The sequence below is a fragment of the Carassius auratus genome, chromosome 1 (genome assembly GCF_003368295.1).
Source record: "Carassius auratus strain Wakin chromosome 1, ASM336829v1, whole genome shotgun sequence".
In the NCBI taxonomy this organism is placed as follows: Eukaryota; Metazoa; Chordata; class Actinopteri; order Cypriniformes; family Cyprinidae; genus Carassius; species Carassius auratus.
The window spans coordinates 28,398,397-28,419,503 of record NC_039243.1 but is presented as its reverse complement, the minus strand read 5'-3'; the positions used below and the strand labels follow the sequence as shown (position 1 = coordinate 28,419,503).

The 21,107-nt window shown below is 37.8% G+C and overlaps 1 protein-coding gene across 6 annotated transcripts; it reads left to right on the top strand.

The window, feature by feature from the left end:
- The first annotated feature begins 264 nt into the window (after positions 1–264).
- On the top strand, positions 265–20,698 carry LOC113106336 (neurabin-1-like). Of its 6 annotated transcripts, none has more exons than XM_026268172.1 (19): positions 265–588; positions 2,597–4,619; positions 9,472–9,604; positions 9,714–9,834; positions 9,976–10,080; positions 10,360–10,588; positions 10,684–10,824; positions 10,904–10,957; positions 11,041–11,270; positions 11,484–11,580; positions 11,974–12,109; positions 12,305–12,459; positions 14,248–14,575; positions 14,712–14,769; positions 15,931–16,002; positions 16,141–16,342; positions 17,853–17,966; positions 19,503–19,691; positions 19,785–20,698. In XM_026268172.1, exons 2-19 carry the CDS (start codon positions 2,757–2,759, stop codon positions 19,953–19,955), a joined length of 4,398 nt encoding a protein of 1,465 aa, XP_026123957.1. In that variant the 5' UTR covers positions 265–588; positions 2,597–2,756; the 3' UTR covers positions 19,956–20,698. The 6 variants fall into 6 exon arrangements, with proteins under 6 accessions (XP_026123957.1, XP_026123976.1, XP_026123995.1 ...); XM_026268191.1 differs by lacking the exon at positions 265–588 and adding an exon at positions 1,668–1,819 and having other exon boundaries at positions 14,347–14,575; XM_026268182.1 differs by lacking the exon at positions 265–588 and adding an exon at positions 1,669–1,819 and having other exon boundaries at positions 16,240–16,342.
- Positions 20,699–21,107: the final 409 nt, after the last annotated feature.

Here is a 21,107-nt window from a genome sequence, read left to right as displayed (position 1 = left end):
AACAATTCACGGTAGAAAAAAATAAAAAAGAACAAATGTATTTTTTAATGAGTGCTTTTATTTTATGATTTTATTTTTTATTGTCTTCCTGAATTAATCTGAATCACTCTGGCTTTATACTCTGTTCATGAGTTTTATCTTCTTTTTTTTTTAATCATCTCTCAATTGCTTCAGACATGGACTTTTGTCATCAACACACATGCAACAGTTAATCATTTCTATGCAAATGTGTGAACTGTATTGCATTCCACTTCCAGCTAATTTTCTCGAATCTCTCTTTCATTCTCTCATCCTTGCCGCCTCTATGATTGGGAGATATTTTTATAAATCTAGGTCCTGAGGCCACCTGGGGAAAACAGCACCAAATTCAGGCCACGTAACAAACCCAAGCCGAGGAAAAAGGACTTCGACAATGATGCGTCATATCACAACTATCCCCAAACAGAAACAAAGCATAGGTCATGACAGCGAAACAGGACTAGCAGCTGAGAGACACAGGCTACAGACACCTGCTTCATTCATCAACTCTGGATTTACATGTAAATCATTTCTTTTTTTTTCCCATTGGAAAGAAATATCAAAGAAATGGTAAGTGTTCCTGATTTTTTTTTTCTTTTTAGGTAGTGCATTTGTTTTCATAACTTAGGTACTGTGGGGTTAGTGTAAGACACTTTTCTCATTGATACTGATTATAAGTGGGAAAGCAAAAGAGATCTCTAAGAATGAACCTGAGACATCTAATTAAAAAAAAAAAAACTGCCAATTTCTCAGATCAGCGGGTTGTTGCTGTTTCAGAGGGACATGGCATAACACTGTAAACTATTCAGACCTGCCGCACAATTACAGAGAGCATTACATTCAGATTTATATTGCTTAGCAATAAACACAAGTACACTGCAGTTGCTGGAATGTTTTTTTTTTTCATTTATTATTATTATACATCAGTCGATCAGTTTTAAATGGGACTGCATGCTTCAGCTGCTGATTGTCACTCTGAACAGCAGCTCAGCAGAAATAATCTACTTTCAGTATGTAGCTACAAAATGACATCTGTTAGAGGCTTTATATGGTCACACAGTCCACACCAAGACAAACAGGAGGAAACAAATTGTCTACAGCAAAATGGTTTATATTGGCAGTTTACATTGTCAGTAGTGAACAGTGTTTTTGCATTTTTCTCCTTTCTCTTCTCAAATATGGCATCTATGTGGCCCAAAATGCTGGTGCATGGAACATATTTAATTGCATGGATGATCGGTTTTGATATCCCAAAATTATTTATTTCTATTTTTTTTTTAATTAGTTAGTTAATATTTCAGATCCAGTTTTTAGACTCTACCTTCAAATTATTAAAATGTTGTAAAACATTTTTATTGATTTAAGAAAGCTTTGGGGATCATATGATTAGGCTACAGTCAATGTGTCTTTCATACATACGAATCACATGATTTGGGAAATGTATTTCTGTTATTATTCAAATACGTGATGTCTGTAATAGGCTACATTAGACCCTAGCCATTATCTGGATTTAGCTTTTACTTTACGGACTCGATTACTGACTTAACCACGGTTGTCCAATAATAGTTTTTTTTCTCTCTGCTCCTCCGTGCGCGCGCGTGCCTTACTTGCGAGCACTGGAAAGTAGCAGCGGGTATGACGCTGAAGAAGGGAGCGCGCATTTGGGGTTGAGCTGGTTACATTCAAGGAGAAAGACATGTAGACTTCGGAGAAATGAATGAAGACGAATAGTGTTATAAGCTTGTGATTGTTTGGTCCTGGTTTCTCAGATCTTGCGTAAATCGCAATGAATGAAGTTCAGGTAGGTTTAAACTCGTTTTATGCGGTCGTGTTGTTTTCGAAAATGGAAAGATAAACTTGCTTACACACACTTCAACAAGTCAGACTTCAGTAGCATTGAAGTCGGATTCAGCAGTCAATGGGAAAAGATCAGTTGTCAAAAAGAGGGTTGTAAGAGCACCTGCTACCTTAAAAAAAAAAATTTACTTTTAAAAAGTAATTTAGGACTGTAATGTTACAGATCTGTCAGGTGGTTAACGGTAAGGCAATTATTAATGCTTTAAAAGATGCATATAATATGTAGGCTACTCACTTTTAATGTGTTTAAAAAGTAAACAGAAAGGAAGTAAGCTGTATGAACAATTTTAGGATATTTACTCTTTTCTGTAAGATATTTGTTAAAGTTATGCTTTCAGTTAAAGGTATGAATCGTCTTGATAATTTAAGGTAAAGGGAATTATTAAAATTCCTTGCATGAACCATTAACTTACATTTGTTTGTATTATATAAAAAAAAAACGTATATAAAAAAGTGTGTTTTTGTTATATTTCATTTTATTTAGCTAATGTTAATATTAGTGTGGTTTTACGTTTACCCTGGTGGTGTTTGTTTGTCCATCTGTGCTATCAGTACATTTTAAAATAAAATAAAAATATTTTATTAGGTTATTAAGAATGGTAGCCTATATTGTTCAGTATAGGCATTTTCACAGTTCAATGTAACAAGTGTTTGTGTGTACATTTACATCGCAAATGAGTGTTGAGGGATAAATAGTTGTGTTAATTTCTCTTTGTTGTAGGTAAGAGCGGTTGGCACTCCGTCAGTCACTCAGCACCATCTGTATCTATCTCAGCCAGTGTAAATGAAGACGTACCATGCACCTGGATATACGCTACTTTTATAGTCCCAGTTTTATCTATTTTACTTACTGAGAAATCTGTTCTTTTTAATCTGTGATCATGATTAAAAGTGAAAACAAAAGTGAACGGACACTGAGAAGTGCATCCCCTCACAGGAATGCCTATAAATCAGACTTCCATTCCATCAAATGCTCATTTGATGGGAGTGCATCAATCAGCTCGACTTCACCCTTCTCCAACGGAGGCAGCGACACCCGAGGCAGACCGTCAGGCAACAAAGTGAGCAAAATAAAAAATATATTCTTGCATATGGATGGAAAACAGAATCTGGACAGTCCCAATATCAGCAAACCCATGTCACCCAAATTTCCACTGGATTCTACCCCTTACAGGTCCAGCCCAAGTAGTATTACCAGTCTAGATTCAGCCTGTTTTGAGGGCCGGAAAACAGAGGATGTTTCCATTGACAAGGCAGCACTGGCTGAGAAGTTCTCAATGACCAGGAAGCTGTTTGAGAGTGGCCTTAAGGAACAGTCTCCAACGGAGAGATCTAGCTCTCCTAAAGTTATCTGGCCTCAGTTAGTGGAGAGAAAAGAGAGGAAAGTTTCAGTTACTGGAGACAGAAATGACAAACTTAAAGAGATAGAGAAACAGGCAAAAGAAAGTGAGGACAAGGAAAAAGGGAAAAGTGAAAGTGAGACACCATCACATAACTTCAGCATGTCAATGAATGCCGGGCCAATATCCAGACGTCTGGAGAGTTTTATGTTGGACAGTGATAGTGAATCGCTGTCAGCTGCTCCTTCCACGGAATCCCATAGTCCCTTTAGTCATTCCCAGTCCCCCTCCGCTGCTAGCAGCCATTCGGATCCCCCTTCATCACCAGACAGCTGTAGTTCCCCTACCTCGTATTCCCTATGGGCTGATTCTCCTTCTGAAACTTGTTTGCCCATGTTAAATGGTTCAGATTCACACAGTACCCCTTTGAATGTAATCTGCATGGAGAAGACATTACATAATGCTAGTTCCACAGTTGAAGGACATATTAAGTCCTCAGAAGATACAGTCTCATCAGAACCCACTCTTCTGTATACAAGCGAAAAGATCCAAAACCTGTCTGTAAGGAGTACCAATAGTCATGCATCTGTAGCAGAAGATCCTGCATTTCAAGAGCAGCAAGATGAAGACAAGAACATTGAGAAAGTTCCTGGTTTGTCCACTGTCAGAGCCGAGCTGGTGGTTGTGAAAACCGGATCTTCTGAAAGCGAAGGCAATGAGGAGGAACATGTTGAGGATGATGTTTTTGAAGAGTCTGGAAAGGAGAACCAATCCCAGAATCACAATTCTGAGATGGTGTTGACCAACAGCGAGGAGCTCCAATTAACATTCCTTGGGAAGGAATCAAAACGGAGTATTAGAGAACATAACGAGGGATGGAGGACATATGAGGAATCTGCACAGACTGGAAAAGAGGAAGACCATAGAAGGGAGGGAAGGTTTCTTGAGGAGAACATAATGGAGAAGGAAGACGAGGAGGAGGGGATAAAAGACAATGAGGAAGGAGAACTAAAGACAGACCAAACTGTAGAGGAGGCAGTACTGGAGACTGTTAGACAGCTGAAAGCTACCAATGTTAAAGATAAGGAACCGCAGGATGAACAGAGAGAAGGAGAGGATGAGGGAGTAGAGGAAGCTGTTGAAGAGGATGACGATGACCAAGAGATGGAAGATGTCTTAACAGGAAAAGAGAGGCAACATCAAGATGATCAGGGATCGATGGGGAAAAGATCTTTGATTTGTGGAATTGAGAATGCTGCCTTCGTGGATGACAAGGACAACAGGACCGATTTGGAATGTCAAGTGAAGGAGGAATTCCAGGAATTTGAAGAACTCCCAGGACTCTCTGATGAGGAAGATCTCACTCCAAAGAGAAAGATCAAGTTCTCTACTGCACCAATCAAGGTATTTTGCACTCAATCTGATTTCTGATTTATTTTTTATTCACCTTTAGCGTTTTTTATATATATTTATTTATTTTTATTTTTATTTTTATTTATATTTAGTACTTTAACTTATTTTTTATTCACCTTTAGCATTTATTTGTTGGTCCCTCTGAAATGGTTCAGAATGTTTTCTTTAGTGCCTGAAGGAATTAGCCTGCCAGCTGTTACCCAAATCTGTGTTCGCACCTTTAGCAGATGCTCATGGCTCAATTCGGTCAGCAGCTTAGCTCCTACTCTCATGAAGCATGTTTATGGTGGTACTATTGCAGCTATTATTCACGTTTATATGACAAGATCCTACTTGCTTTAAGATATTTGTCACCTGTGTCCTGTATTTGTTTAGCCCCAAAACACAGACAAACTTTACTTTTAGTAAGAGGGAAATAGTATACTTGTCTGAGACTTGTTTCACTGCTTTATTGATCCTTATGACTTCGTCAGGGTTCCTGGTATAGTGTAAAACACCTTCTACCCAGAATATTTAAGATAACAGCTCTCAACAAAGGTGCTGTCTGAGCTTGTATCACTTCAGGCATGTCATTTCCTATGTTTCATGTTCTGACAGGTTTTTTTTTTTTTTTTTACAGAGAAATGTGTGATTAGTTCCCTATCTTAGGGCTTTACCTCTGGTCTCAGCTGATATGAGCCTCATAATTTGAAACTTAATGTAACAGACAAACAAGATTTTCTGAAATAGAACATTTTTGTTAAAGGGATCACAACATGTTTCCTCACTAAATCTGTGTATAGAAATGACAGTTTGGTCAATTTGATTTGTTAGCATTGTTAACTAAATAGTAATATTGAGCGCAGACTCATAGAACACTCACACTCCATTGATACCAGAAGCACACTGCACTCAACCACTACACGAAAATTGACAGTCTGATTGGCTGGCTTCTAAACCATTTACCAAGGATGATACAATGAATGCTTTTATTAGCTAAACACTGGATTTGCCAAAGTTCATCAGGTTAGTAGTATAAAATCTCTGCCATATCAGTTTTTAATTTGTTGTCTTGTTTTCCAGTACAAATAATGAATCATTTGTAAATCAACAGACATTTAATTGAAAACTAAAATAACGTAAGATAAGTCTTCTTTTTTTAAAAACTCTATTAAAGTTAAATGAATTTATGCATTGAATGAGTAAAAATAGCAGAGAATAGGCCGTATCACTGTGTAGGCGAAGAATGGTTGCTCACTAAAGCTAAGCATGGTTGAGTTTGGTCAGTACCTGGATGGCAGAGTATGTGAGTATCATGCTTTTACCTGAAAATATTCAGTAAAAGAAACTTGCAAATTTCTTGAGAACTGGCCTACTGTATAACTTACCGCTCTGCTAACCTTATGATTTGAGTGATTCATCTGTATCAAGCTATAGCTAAATATGTTTAAGCCTCTGGTTAAACATAATGGTTTATACTTGCCCTCTGGGCTGTGTGGGTCCTAGCACCCCTGTATAGTGATGCAATACTGTAAGTAGGTGTGGTCATTAAAATTCTTCTTGTAAAGAGTATGTGTGTAACTCTGGTGTTTTGCTATATTGACTCATTGGCTCTTATCAGTCTTGGCAGTTGAATTAGTTCCATCACGTTTTTCTCTCCTCCAATAGCTGTTATATGCTGAGCATATTGGCTGCCGTCACACCATCCAGGTGGATCCTGCACACTGGTGGTGGCTGAGGAGAGACCTCTATCCTACTGTAAAGTGCTTTGAGCATACATTAGTATCTAAATATACTTTATAAATACTTCATTCATTCATTCATTCATTCATTCATTCATTCAGTAGATTTTCGTACCTAAGAGTTTATTTTAGGTGCTCGATAGCAAGTAAACCAGATATCAACAATAGTATTTGTATGTGTCAGTGATTTTTTTTTTTTTTTTTTTTTTTTTTTTTTTTTATTATTACCTTTGGACATACATTTTTGTGTACACAGACACACATGCATACATATGTGTGTGTGTGTATACACATTGTGCATTTGTTAATTATTTAACATAAATATGCCCCAGCCAGTACATAAATACAAAACAAACTATAATTGATCATGTTACATGTCTTTGGCTACAGGAGACTAATGCTAGTCAGTACAGATTTTCAAATTTTAGTCATATAACAGATCAAAGGAAAACACAAAACCCTTTGATCTGACTTCATCTGTCTGAGATCAGGCACTGGGTTGCATCAAACAGAAAGTGCTTTGTGCTGTCATTCATGTGTCTGACTTTGGGACCTCTAGAATGTGGAGTGTTTTAAAAGGATCCTGTTAAGCGAATGAAAGGTCTGTGTGATTGGATATGAATGAATCTAATCATTGGTCTGTACCAATTCAATGCTGTGGAAGCTCAAGACTTTGCATATTAATCAGATTATTATAATTATTATATTATATAATATACTAAACAATTGATTAGAGGAAATAAAGAAGGACATATTAAGTGTGTTACAGTAGGTGGCAAAAGTCCACCACTTTGGCCATAACCAGTCACTAGAGGCTGTATGATTGTGTGTAAGGGTGTTTCATTCCCTGTGGACCTTGCAGTTGTTCTCAGCACCCTTAAAAGATCTCCTAAGTTTGGAAACCAGGTCATGTATTTTTTCAGAGCCTGGTAGACGGAAGACACCATGGATTTATAGTCTGGGTCAGAACACATAGCAAATCAGTAACATTTCAGATTACCATAGCTCAGTGTTCAATGTTTCAGTCTCCTCAAAATCCCTTCCTTCTTGGTGTGTCCTCCTTGAGCATGTAGAGTAGGTCAGTGTCAGTTTGTTTGCTGTGTATTTATAGAGGTGGGATGAGCGGGTGGCAATTAACATTTGTCTTACACTATGATGTATTTTCTCTCTAAATCAGGAAGCTTGGATCTCCCTTTGTAAACATATGGTAGCGTTCCTACATTTTGAGGATGTGCCTGTTTCTGTATTTGTGGAGCCCTTGTGTTTACTCTTCCTGTTTCCCATAAAAAGGATCAGCAGGAAGTGAGTTGCCTCATATAGGTTGTGAATGAGGATTTCCTTTCAACAGATGTATGTGTTGGACATCTTTTGAACTTTGAGGAGACAATGGGCTTTGAATATTAGCTCATAACTTTGTTTTTTTTTCTCTCTCTCTCTTCTTTTCTCTTGTGGGTTTATCACCTCAAAAAATTACATTCTGACATTTAATTACCTTCGTGGCATTTCAAACCTGTATGACTTAATTTCTCGATCATTATTTAAGCTGTGGTATTCAGGTTTGACGCTGGACCTCAACGCTGTGACATCTGTTGTTTTTTCCTTATTGTAAGTCATAGTTCACTGACAGACTCTCTCAGTCCAGGAAGAAATAGTCCTGTGTTCTTGCTAAAATGCCACCGCTTAAAGTAGTGAGAGAGGGAGGGGGAGATAGAAAGAGACACTGTGCTTGAGCATGTTTGGGAAGAAAAGGACATTGTACTGAGGTGCACGTTTACTCCATGACAACTAGAGTCGCTAGACAAAAGAAAGCAGGGAGCGAATGAATGAAAGGAAGCAAAAAAAAAGGGATTGTAGTAGAGAAGGAGAGATTAAGGGAAAGTATGGATAGAGGAAGCATAAGTAAAATGGTAAATAAAAAGACAGAGGAACATTTTTCATCAGATTCAAGTTTGTTGAACTTTGAACATACACATTTACCATTTTGACCAACCAATATAAAACTGCTTTGAAAGGGACCTCTAAGTGCTTCATGTTTGTTGACTATGGACTTTGTCTGTGAAACTTAAAATACATAACCACTTTTTTTAATAATGAAAAATGAATTTGTGTACTGTTGTAGCATTATCTGTAGCATGAGTGAAATTAAGAATTGTATCGGTCACTTTTTTTTGTTTCTTGTGATTACAACGAATGGGAACTGAAACTTTCAAGATTGTAAAAGGGATGCAAAAGCTCCATGAAAATATCATAAAATTAGTCCATATGACTGTTGTGCTGTATTCCAAGTGTTCTTGCTTAATGAGTGGAACAGCCCAAGATTTTATTCATTATTCCCTGAAAGAAAATCCCTTGACCTCTTGAATTACTCTTCTTGACATGTTTTTGAGAGAGGTATCTGTGTCTGATATGTCAGCTAATCACACTAGAATAAGATCATTTTAGTGAATCGGCTGGTTCACAAAACTGGTCTGAATGATTTGTGCACAGATTAGTCAGACCAATTTCTCAAGTTAAGCTTAATGAATGAATAATCCGTTTTGGCAGTCAAGTATCAGTTGTTGAACTCGGACATCAGTAGGTTTCAGCGCCATACAGAGACATTGGAAGATCTGAAGCTTTCATCAGTTTGATGGTGTTTATGCAATGAGAATGGAAAAATTATGTGCCTGTGGTACTTGTAACACTGATAACAGGTATCCTGGGAGGATGGGCAATATAATTTAGTTTATTACATTTCCTAAACCCAAACCAACAGCAGTCATTGTGAGAATGGGATCAGCTCTGTTTGTTTGTCCAGGGGAGCAACAGTAACTAAGGGGGTGGGGCTTACCAATAGGTCAATTGTATCTCTTCAGAAGACTTGGAAGTCAGTGCGGAAGTCATATAGACAACCTGTATGTTTTGAAGCTTGAATGCATGAATCATTATTCATCAGGATGAATCAAGTTGCCAAATACTGAGTCGGTATTAAGATGTAAATGTAAGCAGTCACAGACAGGAAGACATGAATAAGTCTGAATGACTAATTTTTGTCTTATCTCATCAGAACATGATTTTACATCAGCATTAATTGTGAAATCAATTGTGTTGGTGTGTTATTTGGTGTATTTGCTCTCCTGCAGGTGTACTTTACCTTCTCTGATGAAGATTATGACCGAAGGAATGATGATGTGGACCCTGTGTCTGCATCTGCTGAGTACGAGCTGGAAAAGAGGGTGGAAAAGATGGATGTTTTACCTATAGACATTCTAAAAGGTTTCTTTTAAACCTTTGTCACAAAATGTGTTTCCCCTGGTTTCAAATTCCTGAGAAAGCCAATTAACTGTAGAAGATCTGTATTTGAGCCGCCTGTTTTGATGTGTAGGAAACGATGGCCTGGGAATCAGTATAATTGGTATGGGAGTTGGGGCAGATCAAGGACTGGAGAAGCTGGGGATATTTGTGAAGACCATCACCGAGGGAGGTGCAGCTCACCGCGATGGACGGTAAAAACTTGTCTCTGACTTTGACTTGGACTTGTGAAATCAGTAAAGCCTTCTCTGTTTGATAGCAAACAATGTGAGTAACAGATGCAACAGATGCTGATGGTTCTGTGTAACACAAGCATCGGTGGTTTGTCTTAACAGAATTCGGGTAAATGATCAGATTGTGGAAGTAGATGGAATCAGTCTGGTTGGTGTCGCTCAACTCTTTGCTGCTACCACACTGAAGAACACCAAAGGTCTGGTAAAGTGAGTATCAACACAACAAGCTAAACATAAAGTAACCTGTGTGAAGTTATAGTTAAAGTCTACTAAGGTTGTGGCTTCAGGCCTCACCAGGAACAAGTTGTGAGCTCGCTCCATTATGCCTTGAACTCACTGTTATGAACAATGAACATGCATCACCTATTAAGAAAGAAATATCTGGTAATGATTCACCAGGGCAAATCTAATCTCATAGTCAGTATAATACCGGCATAGGTCATAGTCCTAGAACTGCGTGAAGGAATTTTATGCCCTCCAATGCAGGTTTCTCATTGGCCGGGAGAAACCTGGTGTGGAGAGTGAAGTGGCCCGTCTGATCATCGAGACTCTACAAGATGTGACAAGCCCTGAAAACCAGGAGCCAAAAGATGAAGACCACCACCAGCCCCAAAACCATCAGCTGCAGGATGACAAACAGATTTCTCAAATCCATGACCAATATCACGATCAACTGGAAATTGAACCACTGACTGATAAGAGTGTTGTGCAACAGGTGTAAACATATAAAGAACATATAAAGATAAGCTTAAATAATATTGAATAAATGAGTCACTAATCTTTGTTGGGCCCATATTATGACTGATACAGAAAGAGGGGGCTGAAAGGAAGCAGGGGGCGGAGGATGCATCAAATGATTTGGCACAAGAAGTGGTTTCACAACTGTGCAGCCAAGGCATTGATCTAATGGAAGATATTGATCCTGCTGAACTAGAACAAAAATTCAAAGAGGTATAATGTGAATTTACACATACTGTACTGCGTTCATCATTGTGAAATGCTTTTTTCTCACTTGAATTTTCTGTTATAGCTGCAGATAAAACACAGCGTCACAGTAACAGAACTCAATCAGATGAGAGAGAAGGTAGGATGGTTCTAAAAATGCAAGTATTGTATCTTGTGTGCCTGCAGAGTTATTTAACTCTTTGTGTGTTTGCCATTTCAAAGCTACATGTGAGTGAAGCTGAACGCAAGTCTTGGGAGACTCGAGGTGCAGCTCTTGAAAGGAGTGTGGAAGAGAGCAGGGAGCGCATTGAAAAGTTGGAAAAATGCTGGCTTGATGCTCAGGCCCTCTGTAAAACCATCAATCAGCGTTTGAATGAAGCCCAGAGTCAAAATGATTCCCTGCAGCTCAAATACAATAAGACCATCACGCTTCTACAGGAGCATCAACAGAGGTGTGTTTGAGCATGTTACAGTATGTGTGTCATAGCAGTATATTTCTGGGAAGTTTGGTCAGGCTTTCTTGGAAATGTACTGATTTGTGATAGGTGAATTTATTAGAAATCCTAATGCTCCAAAGAGAAATACATGACACAAGAAAAATGAGAAAAAAGATGAGAGATTTATTATCATGTTTTTGTAACGGTGTGTCTGTTCTTGACTTTTAGAGAGACTGAAGGTGCAAGGAAAGAGGCGGAGCTGAAGAGAAAACTGGAGCAAAAGGAGAGCGAGTACAAGATCACTGTGAGGCAGTTGCAGCATAAGGTAAAACTACATCCTGTTCACGGTCATTTCTCATTTTGAAATGAGATTTCCAATATGAATATCCTTCTGGTCTTGTGAGTGTTATGTGAGGGTTTGTGCATAATGATTAAACTATTAAACAGATAATTATTAATTGAACATATATAAGTTATCCATGCAAAAATTATTGCAGAAAAATATAGAGCCTTTTCTACCTCATGCTTAACCTAGTATTGATGCCAAGGTTGTGGGTTCAAATCCCAGGTAAAGCAAGACCTGTAATCTGAAGAAAAAAAAGTTGCTTTGGATAAAAGCGTCTGCCAAATGCATAACATTTAGTTATCATAGAAATATATATAACAGGATGGAGTCTTGTGACGCTTTATGCATATAATACTTCTCTGCATTTCTCAGATAGCTTGTCTGGAGGGTCGAACAGGATCAGACCAGCCAGAAGAGTCTTGCAGTCCTATAGGAGAGAGTCAACCTAGCAGTCCAAACTCTGGTTCCTCTGAAAGAAATGGACTATCTACAGATGACCTTCACTCTGGTAGAGAACAGCTCGGCCAATCATTTATTCTGTCAAATCTGGTCAAATAAATAGGACTAGCTGTAATATCTTACTCTAGTTTATTGTAACACCTTTATTAATCATTATTTTGTTCAGAAAAGAAATAAACAGCCTAATCTGTTAAAGTAGTTCCTTCTGGTTTTGAGATGTTGGTGTGTGTCTGTCTGTCCTCAGATGCAGACTGGGGAGATGTTCCTCAGACGGCTCGCCTGGACTGCAGTGTCTACAGAGCCAAAGCTAAACTAGCACAGGGATCTCAGCGCAAGCGGCCTTCCCGAAATAATCTCAGAGAGTCAGCGAGAGGCCCACAGACACCAAGCCAATCACAGGTGTGCTGAACCACAAACATTTAAATACCTCACAGAGTTTCACTGCAGGTCATCTTCAGTCTAAACTTAGGCGTACATGAAGAATCTCTGCGTCTTTCTTGCCATTTAGTCTCACTCAGAAAGTCTCACATTATCTTGAAATGCTGATGCATCCGATATTTTGTTTTGGGAAAAAGAACCGTGTGGTCTATCCTATTTTCATCTTTTATTTATTTATTTTTATCTGGCTTGGTTTGTCATAAAAAAAATAAAAAATTAAGTTTTTTTTTTTAAGAATTTAATGCATTTTAATGCATACATTTTTCAATTATGTACCACACATAATTATGGTAACAGGTTTGACATTTTTAGATTGTCCCCTACTGTTAAACATAACGCATTATGTGTATTATTTTACAGACGGAAAATATGTACAGGCCCAAACAAACTTTTTGTTTCCATCAAAATGTGCACATTTTCTACTAATGAAAGTAGAAATTATAAAAGGGAGTAGGGGTAGGCCATAAAGGCATCAATATGCATGAATATAGGGGTGTAACGATTCACTCGTTTCATTGATAACAATCCCTGATGATGCAATGCATCGATCTCGAAACATTATTTTTGAACAGTGAATCGCTGATCTCAGACAGTAATCAATTTAAAATTGAAAATGTTAGAATCGAATGAATCGTGATTTCTATAGTGATTCCGTGCTTTCAAAATATAAACACATTAAATTGCTGCAAGCACAAATTAATAGAGACCCTGAACAGTGTTCGTGCATCGCATCGAGCATTTAAATATCAGAGTGTCTTTTTACATTAATTGCAAATAGCCCGCCTTGTTGGCTGAAACTATATACATGTACACTAACACCCACCAATGTGTGATTTGGCTAGTCAACACTACAAAAGACAAACAACAGTCGTTAGCTCCGGTGGCACAGATGGTAAAACGTGGTGCGTTCATTTTTACACAATCAACCTGGGTTTGAATCCGCATTTTGGCAAACTTTTTTCTCCCTTTTCAAGTTTCAAATCACATAAGAAAAGTGTTTATTTTCAATGAAAATGAAGAATATAATCAAAAAGTTGAAAATAAAGTACCAGGTAGGGTAAGGGTAGGTGTAGGGATGGCTTTATTGTCCCAATAAGTTGTCATCCATTTATTAATTTGAATTAAAATAAAAATGTACACTCAATAAGTTAATATTACACACTTTTTTACATTGTACTACAATACCGAGGTGCCGATAATTGCCACTCTTTGCAATAAGTAGTATAATTTTAACATGGTGTACATAGCATATCTCAAAAAAAATAAATGCTATTGCTATTTACACAAATAGCCACTGCCTTTAAATAATCCTGTGAATGCATTTAAAGAATGCAGAATCGAATCGTTATAATGGAATCGAATCTAATTTAATTGTAAATCGAATAGAATTGTAAACAAACATTTTCTTTTGGATGCGATTAATTGTCTGACAGCTCTTATATATGAAAAATTTAGTTATGTGTGTCGAGTAAACCCTATATTATCACTTTAAAAATTGGAACAAATGTTATATTTATTTTTCACTCTGCTGATCTTGTGGGTATTTATTGATGTGACTTCACTGGGTGTACGATTGAATGTGCTACACTTATGTAAGGTTCTGTAAGTGACTTTAGCTATTCTGTAACTTCCAGGGTGTTCACTGTATTCACACACAGCGTTTGTTTAATATATTGACCCCCATCCTGTATGTTTTGCCCAACAATTTGGTTTGAAGAAATCTTAGTTTAATTTTATCTTATTTTAAAGGAATCTATGTGCATACAAGATAACAAACAGGAAAGAGCAAACAGTGAAAGAAGGAGGTCTTACCTCGAGAACCTACCCATACCTGTTCCATCTATACAGTTTGGACACGACCATACACATGAACCAAGAAGTGAAGGCAGAGATGATGTATTTAATCAGAGCCAAACACCCCAAGGAAGCAGCAGCACACATGCCAGCCTATCTCCACCTAAAGACTCCTCCACTCCTCAGTCCCCATCCTCCTCACAGTCCTCCTCTAGTATGTTCCTAAACCTGAGAAACAGGAGGAGCGAAGGCAAGGAGCGCAGCAAGAGCAGCGCGAGCAGAGGTACAACTCACTTCTTGAAGTACTTTTTATTTGTACAGTATCTCCTTCCACTGGTTTTCCTGCTCAGGCTCATCAGAATCAGTCAAAGGACTATGAGGAAATGTACACTATTTTGAATTGCTCCTTTGTTTTACAGATGAAGAGAGTGATGGTTCACCAACGCGAAAGACCAAAAGACGATTCCCGGATTTCAGGTATAGCCTGGCCAGCAACTACCTCTTGTGTGCCAAAATCAGAGACATTAACAATGAGAGGAGATGGAACACCTGTAGAAAAAAAAAAATTATGGGACAAATCATAAAACTGGAAGTCCCACTTTTCAGTAAAAGAGATAGTTCTCCAAGTGATACAATACAGAATTTATAATGTAAGGAATAATTGGAGATGGGATGTTGATTTGTTAGAGTATAATGCACACACAAGATGATGATGCAGAGTGGCCATTACACTTCTGGCGTGCATTATTTTCTGATAATCAATTATTCCACTTATACTACGGTTACCACACCTCAAGACATTGTCTGATGTTTTATTTCAAGACACTTGTTTGGTGTTTGTCCTTAAAACATTCTTCTGTGTAGGATTTTACGAATATCTCTTTCCGCGCTTCCGTTGCTAATTCCAAAACATCATTTTAGACCTAGTAACGGAGGCTTAAGCCATTGATAGTAATGCAATTAGAGAGTTATTACAGAGAAAGAGAGAGATTAAGTGTGAGTGAATTACCTGAATCTGCGCGTCTCTCAACAGTGTTCGGCAGCAGCGTCTCTACTAATAGCAAAACTGTAAGTTTATCTTCTTCAAGAACAGCATCGTTATTTCCAAGATTGTGAGAAATGTCACGTAGTTTTTAAATTGCTAAACTATTTTACTGATTAAAATCATTAGAGCATCGTTGACAACACGTTTCTGTGTGAGTGTGTGTCTGTACAGTATGTCCGTGTGTGTATAAAGAAGAGAGAGTGGGAGAAAGAAAGAAGTAATTTCCATTCATAATTTTACACATTTTGTGACAAAAATATGGAAATAATGTGATATTTTTAATTTTATCATTGTGGCCTATGGTTCTTTTGCTGTTGTAAGTTGTAAAGGACCTTTGACATAACTGAAATCATTTGGTGAAGTGATATGGACATGTAGTGGGGTCAAGACCTGCCTGGAACTAGTTTAGCCGTGCGTTTACCTGAAAATAATTGCACACCTTAGAATGTTCATCAGATTCGAGCATTCAGCAGCCCAGTAGGAAAATAACATTTTATCTTGACAAACAGAAAACTATTCTTCCTCAATCAAGTAGTCAAGGCCCAAAACCATTTTTTAACCATTTTCCCTCTTTCTTCTGTGTTGTCCTTTAGTGGTATCCGCAGATCTGGAGGCAAAGGCAAAAAACAGGAGAGCATCACACTAAGAGGATCTGTAGGGAGCAGGTATGAATATTAAATGTCCTAATATCAACCTGAAGTTTAAAATCACTTTAAATCTGTTGGTCTTCTCCTATATAGATCAGTTTATCTCCATTACTCAAATAGCTTTATTAGCAAGGGTTCTTTGTTGTCCAAACTCAGGGGATCAGGAGAGTTACTGGAGTCCAGCGGCAATGTTTCCCTCTCTGACTCTGTCTCTTCCATCCCTTCCTGTATGCCATTTTCCTGGTTTGGGGACAGGGAGAGGGAAAGAGAGCGAGAGCGAGAAAAAGGCCGTTCTGCATCCAGTAGCAGTCTGCCCCGAATTCCTTCAGATGGATACATAGAGGATCGTGCAAACAAGGTGAGTAGGGTCCAGGTGTTTTTTATTTATCTATTGTCTGTTTTTTTTTTTTTTTTTTTTTTTATTACTTGACATGTTGTGTTGTCAGCAATTTAAAGCATTCATTTTGTATCCGTTCATTGGGGTTGAGCCATTTAAAATGAATTCAGTTTTCACTTTGCAAGGCTGCAGTTGGTTGCATTGTTGCATGTCATTTAAAGTTAATATTCAAGCAATCTCATCTTGTTCAGACTTTGATTCTTACAGGAAGTGACTGTACTGTACTGTACTAGTTTGTTTTTGAGAAGACAGTAACTTCCCAAAAGTCTGAAAGCATACTGATTATCTGGTATTCAAAATGTATGTTTAAGCTGGCAATAAACAAAGTTTTAGAAATCTGCTATATACAAGCTATACGATGTAAAAATTGTATATATTTTTAAGATTCAAGACTATTAGGTCACTATAACCCCTTCATATAAAAGGTCAGATGTTCTTTCTTCGATTGGAACATTCTTGAATTGTGCTGGAGAACATGACCATCACATTGGACCCTACTGTATGTAATTTTGCTTATGCGCAATGTGTTTTTATGAAATCTTCTTTAAATCAGACCAACCTCTCCTGGCAGTCTCTTCTCTCTCATTCCTTAGATTTGGTACATTATTCAGTTGCATCTCCAGCTTATGTATCTTTTGTGTGAGGACAGTCGTTAGCTACTAACCCTAGTTGACTAGTTTTTTTGGCGTAGCTTTGTTTAAAGATTAAATGCTCCATGCATTCTCTCACAATAAACCCTTTTGCCCACATTGATAAAACTCAATCCTGTTTCATAATGGAGCATTGCCATGGTGTGTGCTAATTTAGTTACTAGAAGTAGTTTGTTTCTAAGAACGCACACTAGTTAGTGATCATTCTTGATGGCTTTAACACTTTAATAGCTTGATTTAATTCAGGTTTAGATATTAATTCTTTTCACTTACACATGATACAGTAGGAATGCACGATCATTGTTTTGTGTGATAGTGCTAAATGGCCAGCTCTTAGAAGTAATACAAAGTAGTTTTGTGTTTCTACTGGTTGTGGTTTCTGGATTTGTTCTCCACTGGTACAGTTTCCGAGGCACTGAAGGCGATATCAATGCTTACCACCGCTCCATTTATCTACATTTAATTCAAACAATCATTCAAGAGAGAGAGAAAACACATAATTTAAGCCACATTAATGTGTACATTTAACGTGTATTTAAAGAATAAGGAAAATATTTGTTTTACTTTTTACTTTGTTACAATATTAATATAATTAAATATACATAATGCATTTCTATGTTGGCATTATTTTGAATGGTCTTGTAATGGACTAGTGGCCCTTAAGCCATTAGCATTATCTGCTGTAAAGGTGCATGCTAAATAGCATTCCATGCATTCTCCTTTAAAACTGTATCTGTTTAAACTGTTTGTGAGTAATTGTTTATGTGTCTGTTGGTGTATGTTTATATGTTTATGTCCCTGTGTCCTACTGCTTATTACAGAGCTTGTCTGTGACGGATGATTCGATCGCAGGTAGCCCTGTTGTGTTGGCAGGGTTACTCAAAGAGCCCCGTCTCTTCGGGCGTTCGCACACACATACCTTCTCCTCCTGTGAGGTGAGAGGCCGTCGATGGTTAATGTTTAGCATTCATCAAATGTATATATTTGATCAGCCCTGAATGTGAACTTTTGGTTTGTGAGGTGTTTTGAAGTGGAGAGCAAGCATGTGTGTGTCATGAGGGAGGAATGGAAAGAATGAGATCATACTAGTAGCTTTGAGAAAGCGGCGATAGTTCAGCATGCATGTCATTCTGTAAAATTTCAGCAAGTCATTTTCAAACCAAACAGCTTTCTGTTGGTCAGTGCCAACTTGAGCTCTAGCGAAGTCTGTGTGTTATGCCCTCATGTGAAACTTGCGGTCGTATGGATTTCTATTGAAATGACTGGATTTCACCTGTAAATTTCATCAGGCACAAGTAAATGGGACTTTTAGGCTCTTCCATCTGTGCATAGTGAGGCACAGGAGAGCAGGTTTCTCCCCTCTTAAAACATCCACCCTGTTCATTCTGTGCTTCCTGTCTATGGTTAGGATCTTTCCGCAGTGAATTCTGTTATCCGTATGGAGTACATGGGTGTGGTTGTGAGTGAGGCAGCTCTCCAGTGTCATTTTTATGTGCACGGTGTGTAGAATTTCCCAAATGATTGCAACAGCCTTCCTGCACCCTGTTGGTAAGATGTTGCCACAGGAAACATCATTTCACAAGTTGTTTTGGGGTGTGTGAGTGGCTCAATATTAAATGAATAGTTTGTAATAAAAACATAAAACAATCCTAACAAACCTGTATGACTTACATTCTTCAGGGAACACAATAGGAAGTGTCCTCTGCTCTTTTGGAAGCATTTTATGAGATGTTCAACTCCAAAATGGTAAAAAAGCACCATAAAAGTCTCATAAAAGTAGTTAATGACTCGCACAGTATATCACAAGCCTCCTGAAGCCATATAATACTGTAGTTTTATGTGTGAGACAACATTCTCACCCCACAGAAACAGTGGCTGGTAAAGACCCAGTTTTATCACCTCTTTATTTTTTTTAAATAATCTATATATGAAATTAAATAAATGTGCTAAGTAAATCTCAACAAAACTATTTTTGTTTTGTCAGTGTTTTGCCTTAACAAAATCCTTCAAAAGGCAAAAATCTGAAAAGTTAAAAGAATAAATGAAAATAAAAGTTATTGACAAATGGATTGTTCCTCTATTATAAGTCACTCTGGTGAAAAGCATCTGCTAAATGCATGTTAATGTGTTGAACACTTAAGAAGATTATTTTACGTTTATAACCCAATGGTGCTTTTTTTTGTTCTAGAGCTTAGCAGCCCCTGGTCACTATATTTTATTGAAAAGAGCTACTACAAATTGATTTAGAACATCTCCTTTCATGTTTTAGTCTTGCCTCCTTTCTTGATGTGTTCCTCTGCTTCTGACCTGATTTCATAAGTGTGCTCCAGATTTTGTGTGAAATATGCCAGACATATGTGGGTTAGCATTCTTTGCATGGGAGAGTGGTGTATTGCAGTCTTCCACACCTTATGACTCTTCTCATGTTCCACTTCTGACATAACTACATTATAAAATGTTCTTGTTTTCAGACCCTTGATGATGCCCCTCTTCCAGCGGCAAAGCAGTACATGTGGCAGAACCGCCCACTTTCCGAGTGGACCAATCAGCAGATCTGCCACTGGTTGATGGGCATGGATATGGAACAGTATATAACAGAGTTCACAGCTAAAGGTGTGGATGGCCAACATCTCTTGTGCATGGACAGCAGTAAACTTAAGGTTGGTCCTTGTGTTGTTGTTTTTTATTGTTATTAATTTTTGGTTGTAGTATTGATTTAAATAATGGTGCACTGAAAATGTGTTGCCTTCCAGGAGCTTGGCGTTTCTAGTCAAAGAGATCGCTCCACTATTAAGAGGAGAATAAAAGAGATGAAGAAGGCTCAGGAAAAACTTGAAAAGCAGCAAGTAAAAAAAGAACGGGGGAGAGAGAAAGAGGCCAAGATTAAAAGCGACCGACCAACAAACCACGAGTCGGCCTGCTGAGGTAGAAACAACGTCAAGGGCTGCAAATGTGCACGCTCTCCGTCCCAAGTAACGATCATTTGTGCTGATAGAAATGGAGTAGACTGTCTCTCACACACACAGATGATTTGTAGACTGCTAAGAAAGTAACAACATGGGTGAACACGTCAAAATACCAGAGTGTTTCTGCCAGCAAAGCCTGACAGAACACATATTACTTTGATATGGGTGTTATTAGTGTCTCTTTTTGACACAACCCAGGAGTTAAAGAATTGATTCCTGTCCATGACACTGGCATTCAATATGCATAATGGCACTTTGAGAAAATAGGAACTTAATCTAACTGTCCAGAAAGGATATTATATTGCCTTTAACTGATTTGCTTGAAGACTATGAGTGTTCAGTGTTACGACATGCTGCACATGGTACTAAAAACGATTTTACAGCTGTCCACCAGAAGGCACCGATGTGAAATATCCAGCAGTCGGTAAAGATGCTGAGATTAATCTCGTTCTTTAGTCTTAAACACACTCTGCACTTCAGCCAGAAGTCAGTCCACGTGTGAATGTCCCATGTGATGCGCACACATTCCCAGGGTTAATAGAGCACATCAGGTAAGCTTCGGCTCCCTCTCCCTAGTGTGCACTTTTAAGTGAGCACTTCACCACCTTAGACTTCTTTTCTTTTCTTTTTTTTGGAAAGAATCATTCTTTTTTTTTTTTTTAAGTCTACTGTACATAACTCATAGTAATGTACGTTTTACTGCAGAGAGGAGAGTAATTCATTGTCTTCTATGTGACAAATGATGATGATTTTACATGTGTATTAATAAATATTTTACAATTATATAATTGTCATTTCTGTTTAATTGTGGGACATTTGTTTGTATATCATGACACATGTAGCTTCAACGATATTTCATGAACTTTAAATTAAATTCTTTCAAAGCACACCTGATAAACTGATTTTGCATTGATTCAGAAGATGCATCCAACATTTTGCATCACTCTCAGTTTAGTGATCTACCTACATTTTATATGATTTCATATTGACGTGTGAAAATGCTTTATTAACTAAATAGCCTTATTAGTATTAATATTATAAGATACTTTATTTTTTGCAGATTGGTGTACTGTTGATGTAGGATCCCAGTAACCTTCCAGTTTAAGCATT

Coding starts and splice junctions, on each gene's coding strand:
- LOC113106336 (XM_026268172.1), top strand. CDS start 2,757: ATGATTAAAAGTGAAAACAAAAGTGAACGGACACTGAGAAGTGCATCC. Junction 9,835..9,975: donor GCAGCTCACCGCGATGGACG/GTAAAAACTTGT, acceptor TTGTCTTAACAG/AATTCGGGTAAATGATCAGA. Junction 16,343..17,852: donor TAGAGGATCGTGCAAACAAG/GTGAGTAGGGTC, acceptor TGCTTATTACAG/AGCTTGTCTGTGACGGATGA.